The 21,188-nt window shown below is 38.0% G+C and overlaps 1 protein-coding gene across 3 annotated transcripts in view; it reads right to left on the reverse strand.

Moving 5' to 3' along the window:
- The window catches only part of Prune2 (prune homolog 2 with BCH domain), a 268,975-nt gene that overhangs the window by 36,509 nt on the left and 211,278 nt on the right, over positions 1–21,188 (reverse strand). For all 3 annotated transcript variants that reach the window (XM_076846070.2, XM_076846071.2, XM_076846069.2), the window contains exons 10-11: positions 16,410–16,489; positions 3,929–4,129 (exon numbers count right to left, since the gene is read on the reverse strand). In XM_076846070.2, the coding sequence (XP_076702185.1) occupies positions 3,929–4,129; positions 16,410–16,489 (281 nt within the window). The remainder of the gene's footprint in view (positions 1–3,928; positions 4,130–16,409; positions 16,490–21,188) is intronic.

Here is a 21,188-nt window from a genome sequence, read left to right on the forward strand (position 1 = left end):
ATCCTTTGCTGAGATCTGAGTTATGGTAAAAATTACTCTGTCGTTGGTTTAGAAAATAGGATTAGGTCATATTTTTTTCTGATCTTTGAATATTTTTAAGTTTCTAGGATTCATAAAGCATCTAAAAACACCAAGATAGTTCTTAATATGAAAGACTGCCCTCCTAAGTTCTTCACTATTTACGTATTTCTGACCTCTTAGGCACACTGTAATTATTAAGGGGAATCAAATCTTACTTATATTGGTAGCTTAAATTATATTTCTCAACTTTTTGGACGCAACTATTAAAATGGTTTGAAAGTAAAGACCAATTTAACATCTTTTGATTGAGATTTAAAATTTTTTTCATATGCAAAATTGCACATGAAAAAAATGCACTGGCTACTGTGATTGAAAAGAGGCAAATGGCATGAAAGTCTTTGAGGCTGTAAAGACTCCTCAAATTGTGAAAATGGTTGGATAAAAGGAGGTATAGAGTAAAGGTGGCTATCATCTTGGCGTGGCATAGGTAAGCCTAATTTAGTAAAAGAAACTCTCCTTTTTGTCAGTATGTTCATAGGGATGTAGCATGGGCCAGAAGCCACCAACAACAACTCTGGGCTTGAGTGTTGCTCTGCCATCTCCTCGGTATGTGACTGTATGACCTCAGGCAAACTATTTAACCACTCTGTGCCTTAGTAGTCTCATCTCCCAAGTGGTAGAAAACATACCTATTTTTATAGAGTTACCATGAGGATTAAAATAGTTAATGCTCTGAAGAACTCTGAATGGCTCCTATACATAGTAAGCACTAAAAAAGTGTTCATTACATTAGATTAATTATGCTTTTGAAAACTCATACCAGAAAAACTCTAATTTTATTTAGAAGAAAATAAGCCACTAGTTCAAAATGCTTGCATGAGAAATCCCAAAACATGAAGATTTAAGCATTTATTTCATGCTTCAGGATCAAAATGTATTTATATTCCTCCTTCATATGCAGTTGTTACCCATGTCTACATGTTTATAAAATAAAGCTCTTCAGATGTACTCTTCAATACTTATGCTTTTTTGTTCATCTGTTTAAAAGTGTTTGAATATACACCTTTCATTTGGAAATCAAGGTAAATTTTCAAATTCAACTTAGGTTAAAATTCTGTCCTTTAAGATCTAGGAGAGGGGTTGTGGCCACTAAACTAGCTCTTTCAACATAATTATGTCAACTAAATAAAAAGAACTATGTCAGCAAGTGGCAGTTTTAATTACTAACTTGCAGCAGCCAACACCACTTTGCTTCACAGTTTTGCTATTTATAAAAATAAAAGGTTCAGACGTAGTGTGACAAAGCTCCCCACAGCAGGAAAGTAAAAGGGGGAGGAGAGGGAGGAACCCGCAGAGTCTTGCCACAGCTGTCTTCTAAGGGATCTTAAGTCAATACATTAGCAAGAAAAGAGCTGGGGCAGCAGTGGGGATAGATGGAGTAGCTGGGGAAGACTCACTGGGGTGCCAGAAACAAGAGGAATTCAAGATATTCCTTCCTAACATCTCAGGAGGCTGAGGCAGGAGCATAGCAAGTTCAAAGCCAGTCTCAGCAACTTAGCCAGGCCCTAAGCAACTTAGCAAGAACCTTATCTCAAAGTAAAAAATAAAGAGGGGTGGGGAGGTGAGGAGGTGGTTAAGCACCCCTGGGTTCAATCCCTGGTACCAATAAATAAATAAATAAATAAATAAATAAATAAATAAATGAAAGAAAGAAAGAAAAACTTTAATTTTATATTTGTGTATTTCAACCTACAAAATCAAATATCCAGTTAAGTAGGCAGCCCTCTGTATCCATGGGTTCCAAATCTGCAGAGTCAACAAACTGCAGATGGAAAATATTCAGGAGAAAAACAAAACAACAAAAAACCTGCATCTGTTGAATATGCACAGGCATTTTTATCTTGACATTATTTCCCAAACAATAAACAACTATTTTTATAGCACTTATATTGGGTTAGGTATTACAAGTAAATGATTTAAAGGATGTAGGAGGGTATACATTAGTTACATGTAAATACTGTATCATTTTATAGAAGGGGCTTAAGCATCTTCCGATTTTGGTATCTGTTTGTGGTCCTGGAACCAATCTGCCATGCATACCAGTGAGAACCTTAAAGAAATTCACAAACAGGGCTGGAGTTGTGTCTCAGTGGTAGAGAGCTCATCTACTACATGGAAGGCCTTGGGTTCAATCCTCAGAATCACATAAAAATAAATAAATAAAATAAAGGTACTGTGTCCAACTACTACTAAAAAGTAAATATTTTTTAAAAAATAAATTCATGAACATGATGAAAATTCAATATAAAATTTCAAGTTAAACATAATAAACTTTAGAACAAGCAGCTTGTTTCTTCTGCTTATTTAACTTAAGGAAACAAAGCCTTAAATTCTGGGAAGACAGGGTCTAAGTTTGTACTAGTCATGGTATTACCCTGTTGGTTCAATGACATTGGTTGAATTAATTAGCTAATTTGATGAATTTCCTAATTATATTTTCCTATGAGTGAAAATTCTAGATTAGTTGACTCTAAAAGTCAGGGAATTGTTTAATTGTGGTATTGCTTTTGTGTGTATGAGTGGTACTGGGGATTAAACCTAGGCGTATTCTAAAACTGAGCTACATTCCCAGACCTTCCTTCCTTCCTTTCTTTCTTTCTTTCTTTTTTTTTTATTTTTAATTTTGAGACAAGGTCTTGGTAAATTGCTTAAAGCCTCACTAAGCTGCTGAGGCTGAACTTGGACTTGCCATCTTCCTGCCTCAGGCTCCTGAGTAGCTGGGATTACAAGTGTGTGCCACCACACCTGAGTACAGTATAGTACAGTATTGCTTATTAAGACTAGAAGAATTTTTACAAGGAAGAAAAGCAATAGCTGTGGCCAAGAGTCTCACTTTGACTTTGAAACATCATAACTTTGGAGAATGCAGCTGGGTAAAAGTGAAACAGAAACCATATGACCCTATTTTTTTCTAAAGTGAATGCTGTATATTTGCCTATACTTCTCGACAAACCAAACTTCATTGAGCAAGGGAAAGAACTAAAGTGAGACTTCTATTCAAATTAGAAGTGTCAATCTTTAATCTGGCAACTTTCCATCTTCTTCCTTTTTGTCATTCCTCTACTTCACTGACTCCACTTCTTCTTCCTTCCTACTGTTTTGGAAATATTAACCTCTAACATAATAAAGTCTCTGCCCCGGAGAATAGACGTTCTAGGGGGAAAAGAAAGATAATAAACATGCAAACAATTAAATAATGTAATTTCAATTAGAGATTTGTGGAAAATAAAATGAATACTTGGGATAGGGTAGGATGGGGTGGGAGGAATAGGAAAGTGGAAAGCACCTTTGATGGCAAAAGTCAAGGAAGGTCTATCTGAGAAGGTGACAACTGATTAAGTACTGAATAAAGAGGAGGAACCACTGATACAGTTTGGATCTAAATATGTTTTAAAAATCTCATGTGTTAGGAAATGCAGCAATGTTCATAGGTGAAAAGATTGGATTATGAGAGGTAGACTTCTTCAGTGGATTGATTCATTTGATGGGTTAATACTTTGAATGGACGACTAGGTGGTAACTGTAGGCAGGTGGCGTGTGACTATAGGAGATAGGTCAGTGAACTACTCCTTGTCCCTGGCTCCTCGTTTTCTCCTTCCCTCTGCTTCTTGGCTGCTATGAATTGAGTAGCTTTCCCCTTCCATGCCCTTGTGGCATGATGGTCTGCCTCACTGCAGACCCAGAGCAATGGAGTTAGTCAACCATGGGCTGCAAGTCTGAAACCATGAGCCCCAAATAAACTTTTCTTTTTTTAAGTTGTTCATGTTGGGTATTTTTGTCATAGTGATGAGAAGTGACTAACACAGCCAACGACTTACCATTTACCGCAGTCAACTTAGTGACTTACCATGGCCAGTGTACTCAAAAGAATCTGCTTCATCGGGGGTATCGAGTTCATCCACATTGATGTCAATTTCATCTGGACTGTCCAGGTTATCGTCAGAGAGAATGGAGCCTTCACTTTGGTCCAAGGAAAGATTGATATTTGGAGCTGTGAGTTTGATTCTCCGAGGATGAGTCCCATTAAGATCCAGAGAGTTAGGAGGCTCTAAAGAAGGAATAGCAACATTAACTACTAGAATATAAACAAAATTGCCAAGAATAGGTTTAGAACCCACTGAAAGCATTTTTAAGGCCCTTTCATTAAAGGCAGATCTGCTATAAATCCTTATAGGGGATATGGACTCCCTTCTTGTCAGCAGGCCTGAGAACTTGCTTCCCTCCAACCCTTCTGTCAACCATGGCCATGTAAGATAGAAGTAAGAGCTATTGCTAAAGGGGAAGAAAACTATTTTTTTTTAAACTTTTCTATTTAGGTTTAAGTGTCTATTTTCTAATAATTCTTGTCAACTTTGCTTCTGTGGGACAGAGGTTAAGAATTCTGTTTTGTTCACAGACACTTCCAAAATAGTTCTTTCCAGGTCCTGACAACATTGATTTTCAGTGACCTTTCTTGTTTTGTTTTGTTTTCAAATAAAGCCTGAGGTATCCTCCCAGGCTACATTCTTTGAATGTACCCAAGCACACTACCTCTCATGCCAATATTGTTTGACATCCGTTCCATGACATACGTGATAATCATATTTTAAGGCTCACAGCAGTAGCTCCCACCCTTTTGTTGTAGCATGTATCTTTCTGCTCATGTGCATTTCATTTAATAGAATGAAAAAAACTGGGAAGTCATTTTAATCAAGTTCATCTCAACCCAAAAGAGATAATCTAATGTGGTATAATAAGAAATATGTTTGATCTTTACCTCTGGTTCCAGGCACAGAGTTTCTAAAACCCTGGGGATTTCCTGAGATCAAAGGAGTATCTCATGTTATTTATAGCAAGCCCCTTTTGATCAGACCTGAGTTTATGCTGAGGAGGTAACTTAAAGCAGAGCCCCAAGATAGCTTCAGCATGGGGCAGGTCACCAAAAAGACTAAGTGACTGGAACTTTCAGCCCTACACACTAACCTCTGGCAAGAAGGTAGAGGGATGGAGATTAAACTTTATAAGAACTCTTGAATAACAAGGTTTGATAAGCACCTGGGTTGGGGAATGCATTTAGATGCTGGGAAGTGGCACACCCAGAGAGGGAATGGGAACTCCACCTTGTGTGAAATCCAGAAGACAAAGATGACCAAAAGGCAACGTTTAAAGAGCCCTTCCAAATGGAGCCGTGCAGCTGTTAGGAGAACAGCTGTACTAAGTTATGACCACCCAAGAAAATGAACTCTTAAAACAAGGCAGAGGAGTGTGAACTGTTGAACTAGGCCAACATCTTTACATGAATGCTACAGTTGCAACTGTAACAAATAACAAATGAACTTCTCACCTAGATAATGGTCCTAGCAATCAATCATGTATATATAGGGATATGTATCCTAGTATAACTCTTCTGCACCCGTCATCCTCCTTTTTGAGTAACCTATGAAATTTCCTTTGTCCTCAGCTTCCGCTTTCTTTTAAAAACCCTGCACATCTGAGCTTCTTTGGAGAATTCATTGAGAGTTATCTGATCCTGTGTTTTCCTAAACTGTAATTCCAAAGACCCAAATAAAGTCTTTTTGCTTTTACCAAGTCTGAGTTTGAATGGGTTGACATTACACGGTGTCAGAATTGGGATCTGAAGTGACTCATCTCCCCCCTGTGATGCTGCCAAGGACACAAATAAGTGCCCACAGGAGTCTTTTATTCTGTATCATCTCCCTGGCAGCTTCAGATCATGAGGGCAAATCCTCTCAGTTTCTAAACCGTTTTCACTGAAGTTCCAAAACTTTGGGTGTCCTTTGTTGCCAGCTGCTTAGGAGAAAAATCTCTCATATAAGTATCTAGGAGGGCATCCCTCATTTTGGTGGGTACTGAGTTTCTAAGAAAGGAACCTTTCATCTTGAGTTAATTACAGGAAGCTCCTTCTCTGAGAATGCTCCTAGTGGGCAACCACCATCCAAAACTCCTCCTTTTTTTCATGGTTTAAATGTACTGGTTATCTTTTTGTAAATTCCTGATTCAATGAACTAAAATTATGCATGATAATTTGAAATTATTTGGCTCCTTCAAGGCTCTTTTGATATTTCAAAATTAATTCTACTTGTATAATCAATTAGAAAAAAAAACTGGAATGGTGTTATGGTTTGGATGTGAGGTATCTGTGAAAAGCTCTTATGTTAATGCAGGTGTGTTCAGAGATGAAATGACTAGATTATGAGAGCTGTACCTAATCAATCCATCCTCATTTGAATGGTCTGGGTGATAACTGTAGGCAGGTGGGACATGGCTGGAGAAGATAGATCCCTGGGGGTGTGCCCTGGGAGGGTTCCTCTGCCATGTGACCTCTTTCCCTTTCTCTGTTTTCTGACTCTGCCATGAGTTGAGCAGACTTCCTCCACAGGGGCCCTTCAGCCATGATGCACTGCCTTACTTCAGGTCCAATCCCCCAGCCTAGCATTTCAGATTTATATAAATTAGTGTAGCTACTTGCAAAAAAAATATATAATAGCTAAGTAATGGATTGTTTTGGTCAGTCGGAATAATCCTACTAGAGATTTCTCAAGAGTAACTGCTAAAAGCCAAGCATACGCTCAAAAATTATCCCTAAAGCTTTATAAATAAATACCACTGTATTTCTCAAATTCTCTCATTATTCTACAGTGCATTCAGTGTCCTGATGACCTTTTTCTGATTGTTACAGCAATTCTGGAAAAAAAAAATTCTTCAAAATTCTGGCATGAAATACCTGATGGACAAAACAAATAGCCTATTCAATTCCAGTTTCTTAGATAGTCTTCAGGAAGATTAAGATACTTTGGTCAAAAAGCATTCCCTGGGCTGGCGTTGTCGTTTAGTAGGGGAGCACTTGCCTAGCATGTGTGAGGCACTGGACTCAATCCTCAGCACTACACAAAAATGAATAAAATAAATGTATTGTGTCCATTTACAACTGAAAAAAAAAAGCACTTCCTGTTGGGTGTGGGCCTGTAATTCCAGTGGCTCAGGAGGCTGAGACAGGAGGATTGTGAGCTCAAAGACAGCCTCAGCAAAAGTGAGGTGCTAAGCAACTCAGTGAGACCCTGTCTCTAAATAAAATACAAAATAGGGCTGGGGATGTGGCTCGGTGGTCAGGTGTCTCTGAGTTCAATCCCTGGTACCACAAAAAAAAAAAAAAAAAAAAAAAGGCGAAAGCATTCCCTGATCTGAGAGAAAAGGCCCCATGAGCCCCATGAATTATTTGCTTTAGCTGAGCAACTGTCCCAAATTCTTGTTAAGAAATCTGAGGAAAAGTCACTAAACTATGGCGTGTCAAATCAGGTTGCTTAGCTTGTGATGGAAAACCAGACCTGGATGTAAGATGAAATTATAAAAACATTATGGTAAGAAAACAGGGCCTGGGGGAAGGGGTCAGTTCCCCATCAGCTCTTCTTCAGGAATCCTAATTAACCATGGGTCGCTATCTTTTGGATTTTAAATACTGTCTCTAGGAGTCTTTACTGTGTCCTCTTGAAATGTAAACCCCTCTTTCAGGGCTAGAGATTCAACAGATGCCTGTGAAAAGAGCTATTTCTTCTTAACTGTTTCTGTAACTTACTTTATGGTTGAGACCCTGCACAAGGCCTTCAGCCATGTAGAGTGTTGTGGGATCCGAGCTTAGAATTTGGAGTGTGTTCTCCTCTGGGCTGCCTGGGGGCTGGTGTAAAATAGTTTGGAGTTCTCCTCTCCAAGTGCTGCTTGCTGCTTCTCGACTGTTCTGTCTCCCTCAACAAGTGCATGAGCTTCCAAACAATTGTCTCCTAAGTCAAATTTCTCAAACTCTTTCAGTTCTCCTAGAGGTGTTTCTGATTATTGGCCCATAAATCTAACTCTTGATCATCCTGGACATGATTTTACATTTTCATATTGTGGTTTGGATGTGAGGTGTCCCCCAACAGCCCACATGTGAGACAATGCAAGAAGGTTCAGAGGAGAAATGACAGGTTTTGAGAGTCTTAACCCAATCAGTGAATTAATCCCCTGGTGGGATGAATTGAGTGGTTACTGAAGTGATAAGGTGTGGCTGGAGGAAGTGGAAATTCGGGTGTGGCTTTGGGGTATATATTTGGATCTGGCAAGTGGAGACTGTCTGTGCTTCATCATGTGAGATGGTTCCCTCTGCCATACTCTTCCATCATGATGTTCAGCCTCACCTCAAGCCTGGAGGAATGGAACTGGCTGCATATGGACTAAGACCTCTGAAACCTTGAGCTCTCAAATAAACTTTTCTTCCTCTAAAATTGTTCTGGTCAGATCCTTTAGTCAGCGCAGTGAAAAAACTGAGTAAAACGATATTATAATACCATAAGATCACCATTAAAAATGGCAGAACAAAAACCCAAGGGTGATTTGAACTACATTATAAAGCAATTATTTCCCAGTTATGAAATGGATATATATATATATATATATATATATATATATATATATATATATATGGCTTACCCCTTACTATTGTCACTTAAGGTCTGATTCACCCTTTCATTGGGAGCAACAGAATCATACTAAGATGGGTCAAGTAGATAGTACTCATTACTTTGGGTGGTATCCTTCCATGCCCTGTTCTTCTATAATAACCATAAGATCCTCTGATTGGCTAAAACTGAGAATGGTGACCTGTCATTTACTGGAGAGAATGTAATGGAACTCAATGACTCTGTGGAACCAGTCTTTGGCCTTGGCTTTCCCTCACTTGAATAGGACATTGCACTTTGGGCTTTCACTAGATACAGAGGCATATTCAATCCTCCTTTAGTATGGGCTCTAATAACTTTTCCCCCTTAAAAGACAGAGGGATTCGATCATTGTTGCTATGTTTGTTCCTACTTTAGAGCTCTTAGATGTGATTGCCCTCATGGAAGTACTAATTTCACCTATCAAGGCTTAAACAACAGCTGACAAACATTACGCTTGGTAAATACAGAAATGCCCTTCATAAGAAAAGCATTCTTGGGGCTGGGGCTGTAGCTCAGTGGTAGAGCGCCTTCCTAGAACACATGAGGCACTGGGTTCAATCCTCAACACTACATAAAATAAAAAAAGGTATTGTGGACCTCTCAGCATCACTAGTTGCTGTGTGTGCACGCGGAGGACCGAGCTAGCTCGCAATAAACACCTCTTTGCTGCTTACATCGATCTTGGATCTCTGGTGGTCTTTGGGGGTCCCGAATTCGAGCATAACATATGGGGGCTTGCCCGGGATCCCCCTAATAAGCCTACCCAGACACCCCGATCGAGAGGTGATGAAAACCCGGCCAGTAAGTAAAGGCATTGCCGATGTGTAAGAAAATGTACTCTGGAGGCATGCAGTTATGGTTTTGTGATGTGAGGTCGGCAAAAGGTCCAGGTGGACGCACAGAAGGGCAGCCGAACGGGGTTTGTGGGAGACGTCCCCAGCCCCTTTCTGGGTTCTGAGTGGATTGCCTGTAGTAAAGTATTTTGTGAAGTATTTGGTAAAGTATTTTGTAGCTGACGGATCCGCGGTCCGCCTGAGCCTTTAGTTTCTAGGTAGCAATCCATGACGCGCTACGAATTCTGTGGCTGCGCTGCGAATTTTGTTATGTGTGTTTTGTTTCTATTGTCCTGTCTGTCTCCACCCCAACACCCTGGCAAGAGAACTAATCTCCCAATCTGGGGTCGTCAGACCCAATCTGAGGGGGATGCTCCCCCAATCCATTTGTCTGAAGGGAAGGCCACATTTGGCTTGGGGCCAGCACCCACTTTCGTTTTTTTTGACAATCTGAAAAGGGAATCTATGTCTTTGTGTGTCTTTGTCTGTGTCTCTGTTAAGTGTGATGGCATTGTTTGTTTTACTTTGGACAGATGCAGAGTCCCAAGTTCCAATCTGCCAATGTGTGGAGGTAACTTTAGCTAAATTTTAGCCTAAATTGTCTCTAGTATGCTTCTCCTGTAAGGGACCAAAAGTCAATAGAACCGCCAGCTTTTCTGTTCTCACCTTTTACACCCCTTTTAGCTGTATTTTAAAGAACTTTGATAAACTTTACTCCCCTTTGTTAAGCGAGATTAGGGAAGCAATGTTTTCTTTTCTTCCGTAGTTGGCTTGAGTGCACCCACTGCAGAGGGAAATGCCTGCTGGGGGTCAAAGAACTTTGATATCTCGCTTAAACTTTTCTAAAAACCCTGTCCTCATTATTAAATTGACATTAATTGGCTTTGGGGATGGGATTTCCAAATTTTCAGTCACCAATTTTGACACCCCAGAGGGGACTTTAGAGGAGTGACCACTCTGCCTTCTTGGGGAAGCCTAGCACTCTGAACAACTGCAAGCAGAGGATGAACTTTTTGGGAGCTGACTACTGAAAAGTTAGGAGATATGGAGAGTGCCTGGTGCCTGGGGTCAGACCAAACCAGAGGAACTAATCCTGTAAGTAAAAGGGGGGACTGAGGGACTCCCAGCAGCTGCCAAAGCCATTTTCGCTTTGGGGAAATTCCTCATTCCTTACCTGCACTTTAAGGATTACTCCACCTCTGTCTACTTAAAAAAGGGACAATGAATGCAGTAATGTGTTGATATTATAGATTGTTTCTTGGGGATGATCTTGGCTGAATGTGTATCTAAAAGATGATTTTTTTATTGTAACAATCTGGTATCTGAATGGGTTTCTAAAGCATTGCACAATCTTGCAGTTAAAAGTTGGGTTTAAGTAATTGTTTAGTTTAAGATTTCAGATAGTTCATGCTAGAAAACTTAAATACTTAGGATAGAAAATTAAAAAACTCTACTTCCAAGTTGGCAAGTAACTCCCAATCACTTAGTTTTATTTTATTTTATTTTTTTCATCAATTTTTGAACTGGGTAGCCTGAAAAGATTTCACTAGGTGTACCAGTATATTAACTTGGGCAAGGATAATAAATTATGATATGATATCTGTCCCCCTCAGTGTGTAAGATTCAGGAAAAGAAAGTGTTAAATTAAAATGTTAGTCTGGCTTTTTGAAATGACATTAAATAGCAACAGTCCTAAAAAATTTTAAAGTTTAATTTTGGATATACATGGTAGTGTGTGGTTCTCTTTTAAAATTTTTTCAGGTGATTTAATGTAACTTAATACTACTTTAGGAACTTCAGAACAAAGAAAGTAGCTTAATGATCCTGAAGGAACTTCTTCTGATGGTGGCTTTTATATTATCAAGAAAAATCCTATTTTCAGTTTTGTGTGAGCAAGTTTTTCTAGTGTAAAAAGATGTAAAGGTATAAAATTTTGAAAATTGTATCTTAAACTTGTATCATAATTTTCAACATCCAAACCTGGAAATTATGACTTATGGTTAAAATGCCTTAGGCATGAGGTTTCTGCTCAGAATTCCAGTTTTCCCAGTTCCTTCCAGACCTCAGCCAGGACTTAAGTTGATATGCAAATAGAAGAAGCCTGGAGCTCAATAGGAGACAGATCTGAGGCCCAAGGGGGGAAAAAAAAAGAGTAAAAGTGTCTTTTTACGGGAACTCAAACTAGATTAAACAAAAGAGTAAATTGTATAGCATTTACTAATTACTGGCCGGTCAATTTTTTCTAGGACTTTTGCCTTTTCTTAGATTCTGTATTTTTTTTTTTTTTGAGCTCATGATTTTGATCCTACAGACAAGTTAATGTTTTTCTGATAAGTTCTATTTTTGATCAACTGGAATTTTTTTTTAAAAACATTGCAATGAGATTTCACCTGAGAAAGCTACAAGGCCTTTACTATTATGTTATTTGTTACACTTGTGTTACGTGTTGTATGTCGGTATGTCTGTATGTGTGTATATCCATATATCATGCAGTTATATGACAATTGGCAGAGATATGAGGAGCGCTCATAAAAAATTAAAAAATGGATCCAAATATCTTTAATTCACGTGATTCAAATGGTTCAATTTAAATTGGGTAAACAGATAAAAGTAAAGATGTCTTTAAAATTAAGCTTATAAGTTTTTCTAGGTGTTCAAAAAGACCCTAATAAAATGTTAATGTCTATGAAATAATCTGCCTAAATTCAAAAATTTACAAGTATTGTTTCAAAATGTGAACAGAAGAAGGTTAACAGATGGAAAAGAGAAACTAAAAGGTTCTAGGTATGGATTTAATAGAGGGAAAATGTGTTTCTGGATAAGAGAGTCTATGTGATTAAGTAATTAAGAGGGTTTAAGTAAGTGATAAAGAAGGTTTGTGTAAGTTGGTTATATGTGTAAGTTTTTGAGCAAGTAATCTTAAAGAAATTAAAAATTATACAACTATGGTTAAACAACAACTGTTATTTTTCAATATTGTAATGTTATTTGTTTAAAAGCTAAACTTGGTTAATATAAAATCATCAAAGTAATTGTGGTGCCATTAATGTGTTCATATCTTCCAGGTATACAAGTCTGTAAGGTAGAAGCTTCAAAAGAACATTATATCAAGCTGGTGTTCTAAAGTTGTATGGTAATTTTAGGCTTAAAAAACAACATGTTGGAGATTTATTTATATCATTTGTGTTCTATAACTGGACTTGTTATCAATAAGACATGTAAAGTTCTATGTTACTTTTTACACTGAGATACAATTTAAATGTATTTTTAAGTTAATGAGAGCCTAATCTGTGTAAAGGTTTTATTGTAAAACAGAAAAATACTTTGCTACTTTTCTACAAGAGGTTAAAAGCTTTCAGCCTTTCTTTAATTCATGTTTTAGATGTGATATTATGTTGTGTTAGCTAATATTCATGTAAACTTGAGCAACAATTTATGTAGGCTTTATAAAATGATGTTTAAAAAAACAAAGATCAGCTTCAGAACTACAATACTTAAGATTTATAAAGAACCCCACCTTATCTGAGATAAGGCTCTGTGTCCCATCTCACAACTATGAAAGAAATAGGCCAGATTTCAGTACATTTAAGGTTGTGTCCAAAAGTTAGTTTTTGTCAAGATTACTAGGATCTCAAACAGGGGCTATAAAAAAAAAAAAAAAGGTATTGTGTCCACCTATAACTAAAAAATACATATATTAGAAAGAAAGAAAAGCATTCTTAGAAAACCACAGGGCACTTGATATTATCACTGTTTCTTGAGGGGATACTTGTGCTATTATTAAAACAGAATTCTGTGACTATACAACTGATGAATAATCAACTCGTCAGTTATATGAAAAAATTGCTTTTAAAATGACCTTGTACTTAGCCTAGGAGAATTGTTTTAATGGTCTGGATCAGGTTCCAGCTGGCTAAAAGCCTTACTGATGGTATTATTAATACTCCTTGCTATTCTTATTGATGCTTGTATTTTTATAAATTTTTAATATGATGCATAACTCACTGTCTTAACTACTTCTATTACCTGAATAATGATCTCATGTCAGCCAGAAGCCATCAATCATTCATCAGAGGATTGAATCCAGTGAAAGCCCAAAGTGCAAAGTATCAAGTCATTTTGTAATCCATGCTCTCTGTAAGCCCTGCTCTCTGACTGCCTCCTTGTTACTCAAATGTGACCTTAAGCTCTCTATCTACAATCACCTTTTCTCTTCTTTACAGGGATATGACCTCCTGGGAATGAACCTTCCCAGATCCAAGGGACCGGATCTACTTAAAATCAACATATAATACAAAGATTGATTATTGATGCTTTCAATCATGATCAAAAGGGGAAAATGTGAAAACTATAAGAAAATCATAACAAGAAGCAACACTTACAGAGCCCTTCAAGGCAGAGTTAGTAGGTCATTAGGGGACCAGGAAATACTGGTATTAGGAGCTACTACCTGAGAAAGTGAACTCTTGAATTGGGCATGGAAATGTAAACTTTTGAATTGAGCCATGTCTGCAAAAAACACTAACATCTTTCAATGCATGCTGTAGCTGCAACTGTCACAAATAACAAATGAATTTTTCACTAAAGATATTTGTGGAGATCAATCATGTATAGCTTAGTGATATGTGTTATGATAACTTTTCTGTACCACTCATCTTCCTTTTCATGCAACTTGTAAGATTTCTTTGTCTTTATCTTCTACTTCCCTTTATTTTATTTTTCTTCATTCATTCATTCATTCATTCATTCATTCATACTGGAGATGGAACCCAGAGGTGCTTTACCACTGAAAATGTCCCCGGCCCTTTTTATTATTTGTTTTGAGACAAGGACTTGCTAAGTGGCTTAGGGTCTTGTTAAGTTGCTGAGGCTGCCCTTAACTTATGATCCTTTTGTCTCAGTCTCCCATGTCACTGGGATTACATGCATGTGCCACCACACTGGGCTCTCCTTCCTTTTAAAATTCCTGTACAACATGAACTTCTTTGGAGCACTCATTCAGAGATGTTTGAATCTTTATTTTCCCAAATTGCAATTCCCAAGATATATAAATAAAATGAAATAAGGATCTTTTGTTTTTATAATTTCTGAATTTAAATTGACCAAACATGCCTAAGCACCTCATCATCTGAGTATTCATCTGTGTCTTTTACAATATGCTCCATAATAAGCCAGTAAATGTAAGTAAAATATTTCCATTAGTCCTATTAGCTGTCCTATCAAACTACTAAACCTGAGGAAGGGATTTGTAAATATCTTTATTTATAGCCAATTGGTCAAAAGTACAGGTCCATATTAGGATTTTAAAAAATTGATTTCTGAAGTAGGGGAAGTCTTGTAAGACTAAGCCCTTAACCTGTAGGAACTGGCACTATCTTCAGGTAGATAATGTCAGAATTAAAGTGCATTAAAGGATACCCAGTTGGTGTCCTCTAGAGAACTGTGTGGTGTATGTAGGAAAAATCCTAAATATCTGGTTATAGAAGTCTCTTTGTAAGAGTGTAGTAGAAGAACTGTTTCTTGTCTTTACCTGAAACCAGAAGTAACAGGTTTCCCTGGACAAAGTATTTTGAAGGCTATCTGGTATACCCTTCAACTCTGAAATTCTAACTATGGCTCTGTTCTAATGATACTGGTTCTACTCCTTTATCATTAGGATTTTTTCTTTTCTGCATGGAATATCACCCAAACTGTGTACCATGTAATGTTTTTATGTATTACTTTAAAAAATGTTTCTGCTGACTAGGCTTCTATATTATAGGAATCTTTAGCACAGTTTTGTCCAAAATAATTTTTGTGATAATGAAAATGTTCTATGTATGGGTACTGAGCACTTGACTAATGCAACTAAAGAGCGGAATTTAAAATTTTATTCATTTTAATTAATTTAAATAGCCACATGAATTTAGCTGCTAACCATATAGGTTAACCATAGCCTTAATACCTTTAATATTCAAAAGTATATTGTGGGGCCTAGTACATGCCTGTAATTCTAGCTACTCAGAAGGCTGAAGCAGGAAGATTGCAAGTTTGAGGCTAGCCTCAGTAACTTAGTGAGAACCTGTCTCAAAATAAAAATAAAAAGAGAAGGAATGGGAATATAGTTCAAGAGCTAGAGTACCCCTGGATTTCATCCCCAATACTGAAAGAAAAGTATACTGTAACTCTTGAAGAGCAAAGGAAACTTTCAGTGGTCACCACTGGCCTTAGAACATTTAAAAAATAATTATGTCACAACTAGTATTTTGAAGAATGCACTTTAAATACTAGGGTGGAAGACAAATTTCATTACTTCCTTTGTCTCTACCTCATTCTAGGCATGATTAATAGTGCCACAGTTCTGGATCTTGGTATGATATTGTAGCTGATGCAGTACAAGAGAGTGATTCTAGTGCAAAGTGACAATTGTGTAGGTTGCAACTGAAAATTTTAGTCTTTTTGTGTGTGTATGCCTTAGACACAAATCCTTATAGTATAAGGTTATTGTCCCATGGATTTATTTATTTATTTATTTTTCTGTGGTTATTGTTGTTTTGTTTGTTTTACAGTTCTGGGGATTGAACCCAGGGCCTTGTACATGCTAGCAAGTACTCTACCACTGGGTGACAATTCCATCCCCCACACCTCCTTCCTGTTTGTTTGTTTACAATTAAGGTAATATGCTTTCTTGATATCATATTTCCAATTTTAAACAATCACACAATTTCATGTAAATTTGGGGAAATTAGACACTAGCCAGAATTTGGTAGTATGATATCTAGCTACTGGTTATCACAGGAACTGAAAACATAGGCCACGGCCCAGGTGATAAAATGTGGCCCACACTAGTGAGTTTCAATATTCAAATCAACTCTGAAATTAAACAAATTGAACTCAACACCTTCCTTTCACACAGTTTTTTTTCCTCTCTTCACTTTAATCATTGAAATCACAAGTTGAATGCATAGGAAATGGTTCTCTCACTGAATAATGGAGATGTTTGGATGCAGGATACCACAAGGAAATGAATAAATGCTTCTCTCACCAGGCCTCATGTCTGTAGCATCGGGACTTGGCATTCCCTCCTCAAAGGGGATGTCCATTCCTACATCCTCTGACAGTAGCCTGGAGAAAACAAAGCAGAGTGTAAAACACTGGGTGGGATTTTATTTTCTTTGAAAAGGAAACCCAGAGATTACTGGATACGATTTTCAACTCAAATGAAATAAGCCAAATATGTGCACTGAATCCATTGTTAAGTGACCCCAAATTAGAATAGAGTTTCTGCAGTTAACTGTGAAGGAGAACCATGAACACCAATTTCATGGGCAACTCAAACTCCAAGTTCACCTGCGTACAGAAATGCCTTCCCCTACCTGCTCACCCAAGTACAGTACAGGACCAAACTCAGAAACAGGAAATACAAACACCTAATAAAATATATTTTGGGGAATATTTAATATGTAGTTTTTCAACAAGAGAAGCAATATATATATATTAGAGGAAAGAAGACCCAAGTTTGTATGTATTTCTCCCCAGTGTTGATTTGAGTATACGACTTCAATTGCCATGGGCAGAGGACAGCATACTCTGCTATGTTCCTTCACTTTTTAAATATTTAAAGATTCATCATGAATATATGTTAGGTGGGGAGGATGGTTCTGGTCACAACTTACCATCTCTGGTCTCTATTTGGTGCTGAGCCCAGGTCATTTATATTCGCCTATTTGGTAAGAGGATTGCAGGGAAATAGGAAAATACTGCTACCCTGGAGAGAAGTTGAGTGCCCGTTTCCTTACCCGCCAACCCCATGAACCCTCTGAAAACACAGCATCAGGGAGTATTATGGTTTGGACCCTAAATGTTCCCCAAAGGCGCATGTGCTAAAAGCTTGGTTGCCAGCCTGTGGTACTATCAGGATGTGGTGGGAACATGTCCAATAGTATATAAGAGGTGCGGCCTAGGGTTGCAGATGTAGCTCAGTGACATAGTGTTTGCCTAGTATGCACAAGGCTCTGGATTCAATCCCCAGCACTGGGAAAAAAAAAAAAGAGCTGGGGCCTAGTGAAAGAAAGGTCACTGAAGCATGCCCTTGAAGAGGGTGTGGGACCCCCACCCCCTACCTCTCTTTCTTTGCTTCCCAGCAACCATGAGGTGCGTAGCTTCATGGCCATGCTTGGTTGCCAGCCATCATTCCCTCCATGATGTTCTGCCTTACCACAGGCTCAGAGCAGCAGCGCCAAGTGACCATGGTCTGAAACTTCTAAAACCATGAGCCCAAATAACCCTTTCTTCCTTTTACAGTGATTGTCTCTCTCTCTTTTTTTTTTTTCTTTTTACCACACAACAGAAAGCTAACACAGAGAATTTCTCTCTCTACACAATTTCTGTGACTCTGACCTTGAATGTTCTTTAAAGCTAAAGCTGCACCCCAGCAGCAAGACAGCGGGCAAGGCTGGGGGTGTAGCTCAGTGAGACCATGCTTGCCTAACACATCAAGGCTACGGTCTGATCCTAGCAGAAGGGAAACACAGACAGTGGTCAAGAGGCTGGCATGTGAGTAAAGCAATGATGCAGCAACAAGAAAATCTGTGCCACAGTGTGGCTCCCCACACGAGGTGAGGTGAACCCCATTGTTCAGCAGTAGAGGTGGGGGAGGGGACCACTGAGAAGTCCTGTGTCAGGCCCAAGTTTGAAAGTTCTGGGACCCATAGGGATGGATGTCTGGTTTCCCATGCTGCTGCAGTTTGATTTTCTTACACTCACCCTTTTGTCTTCTGAAGCCATCTGTGTATATTCTCCTACATCAACCTCCTTCTAGTACCATTAATGACAAAATGGTATTAAAAGCAGCTGGATTCAAAACTTCAGTTTCATCACTGACTGTGTGTCAGTCCACTTTATTTTTTTGTGCCTCAGTTTCCTTACCAATAAAAGGAGAATGTGCAATGCCTGAAAATAAGCACTGACAGAAAAGCAATGCTTTGCATTGTAGCTCTTTTTTGCCTTCCATGACAATTGCTTTCTCCATTGAATTTGAAGCTTCATGAGAATAAGAATCATATCTGTCTTATTCATTATTATTGCAGTATCCAGTATAGGCAAACATCAATAACTATGTGCCAGGAAGAATTTTTGAGCCTGAAATACCCTAACTGCACATATATAAATATTATTTCTCTAGTTTTCTGCCCAAGAGTAAACTTTGAAACAAATAAATAAATAAAGACCTTAGATTCCTACCAACCTGACAGAGCACACAAACGTGCAGGCCTGAGCCTCAAAATAAATTTGAAGGGTTTTAAAGTGGATCAAGTATTAGCTTCAATTCTGCAGGTTTTATAAATGCTTGTGAGTTGAGGACAGCATCATGGAATTACTAAAGGAGTCTCAGATGTGAGGTCATAGTTCTGAGTTATGGTTCACTGTTAGTACTGAAAAGCTGATTGACTCTAAGAAGATTAGCTGACCATTTTGGATTTTAAATGAATAGAATAAATACCCAACATCGAAGCATCTATGGTGAATAAATATAATACATATGAAAGCACTCTGTAAATTTTAGAACACTGAGTTTAAGGAAACCCCCCACTTCCCATTTAAAAAATATTACCTGTAGCAATGGTTTAATTGAAGTATGTGTCATGGTTGGATAAAGCATAATTAAGGTTACTATAATTTGAGTATTAGCCCAGGCAAGGGATAATTTTACAACATCACAAATCTCCAGAGTATAGAAATGCCCTCAGACTCATTGACATTAGAGAACAGACCCTTTGCCTCTCAGCACAGAGCAGGAGACCCTGTGAAGAAGAAGGTGCTGGAAAGCCAGTGGTGGCATGCACCCAGGGAAGGGAAAACCTGAAGGCTTCAGGGTGATTGGAGGGAAGGGCTCTCACAAACCCATGGATACTAAAGAGGGCTATGGAAACCTTTAAGAAAACCCTAGGGATGGGGAGAAATCTGAGCCAGAATAGTGTACAAGTAAGTTAGGGAGAAACCTAAGTCATACTCTATAAATACTTCAATCACATTCATACATTGGGTTCATAAATATTTGTAGAAATGAAATGGTCAAACCAAACATAGTAGTTGGAGTGAAGCAGGCTGCTAATTTTCTTTTTTCTAGCAATGCTGGGGATTGAACCTGGGGATCCAAGAATGCTAGGCAAGCACTTTATCCCTGAGCTGCACTCTCAGCCCCTGGAATAGCAGTTTTCTGATAAGCTATGGAAGCCTCTCAGAATCTGTTAGGTAGTGAATCTGTCCAACCAAAAGATAGGTAGTTATATCTTGTCTACCTATATCAAATGTTTAATTTTGGATCTTGTGTACACAAAATGGAACTAACAAAGAGGGTCACAAACACAAGTCTGACTCTACTGTGGCTAAACTAGCCATATGTCTCCACCTAGAGGATGAGACAGAAATCTTTTATGGTTTCTTTGCTGACTGATGCTGTATGTAGCTATATTGTTCACCCATATTTCTGGCTCTTGGTCTTTGGTGTACATATTAATATTTCACTTTCCTGCCCCTTGGGAGTTATAGTGGCTATGTAACATGGTTTGGCTGATAAAAAGGAACAGAACTACAGGTGTCTCTTCTGGGCAGAAGACTTATGAGCAAGCGCAGGTGCCACCTCCTTCCCACCTTTGCAGGGTTCTGAGTGCCTGTGGTAAGCAGAATCCCCTATGAAAGCTTGTGGGATATGTGAACAAGAAATGAATTTTCCTTCTGTTTGGCTATGAGACATTGGAGTCATTTGTTACCATATCATCATCTAGTACCTTTTTTTTTATTTTTTTAGTTTTAGGTGAACACAATATCTTTATTTTGTTTCTATGTGGTACTGAGAATCGAGCCCAGTGCCTCACACATGCTAGGCAAGCACTCTACCACTTGAGCCACATCCCCAGCCCCCATCTAGTAGCTTTTGCCTCTACAGCTTTTATTGTTTTGAAGGGAATATCTAACTCACAATATGGGAAAAATTTTCTTTCCTAATTTGAGTAACCCATTTCCCCATTCCCCAGTCTCACATTGACAATACATAACTTCTTGTCAGGGTTGCTAAAGCATAAAAGAACATTTTAATAAATGAGGAACAGCTTCAGACGGACATCAAATGCTTTTAAGTATTCTATAAACTTTGGTATTAATGTGCCATCTTTATGGGTTTTTTTTGTCAGAGTTATCTGTTACTTGTCAATTTATATAATATTTTTCTTTCAAAGTAACATGTATTTATGTAAAGTTACTTTGATAGGAAGGTTTGTGTCACCGGTGTATACAGAAACTTAAACCACTCACCTAAAATACATGGTCACATAAATTAAATATAATAAAAATAATGCTGTTACTTTTGAATTGGACACCCCCGGATCTCACTCCACAGCTTCAGATTAGGAATTGCTAGCTATGTCTGGCAAGGTGTAATGTCATGAACAGTGGTTCCCCACCTACATTATTTCATTTCCTGGGATTTCAGTTACTCATGGCAAACTGAGTTCTGAAAATATTAAATGGAAAATTCTAGAAGTAAGCAACTCATATGTTTTAAATAATTTACTATGATATATTGTTACAATTGCTATAACTATTTTATTATTGGTTACTGTTGTTAATGTGTCACTATGCCTAATTTATAAATTAAACCTTATTAAACATAGTATACATATATAGGGTTCAGTACTATGTGGTTTTAGACATTTGCAGAACATCTTGGAATGTATCCCCTGCATATAAAGTGGGACTACCATATCCCTATAAATATAAGAAATGTGCCAGATGGAATAGAATATCCAAAAGGTAATTAATACAT

This window comes from Callospermophilus lateralis, chromosome 2 (assembly GCF_048772815.1).
Source record: "Callospermophilus lateralis isolate mCalLat2 chromosome 2, mCalLat2.hap1, whole genome shotgun sequence".
Taxonomy (NCBI): domain Eukaryota; kingdom Metazoa; phylum Chordata; class Mammalia; order Rodentia; family Sciuridae; genus Callospermophilus; species Callospermophilus lateralis.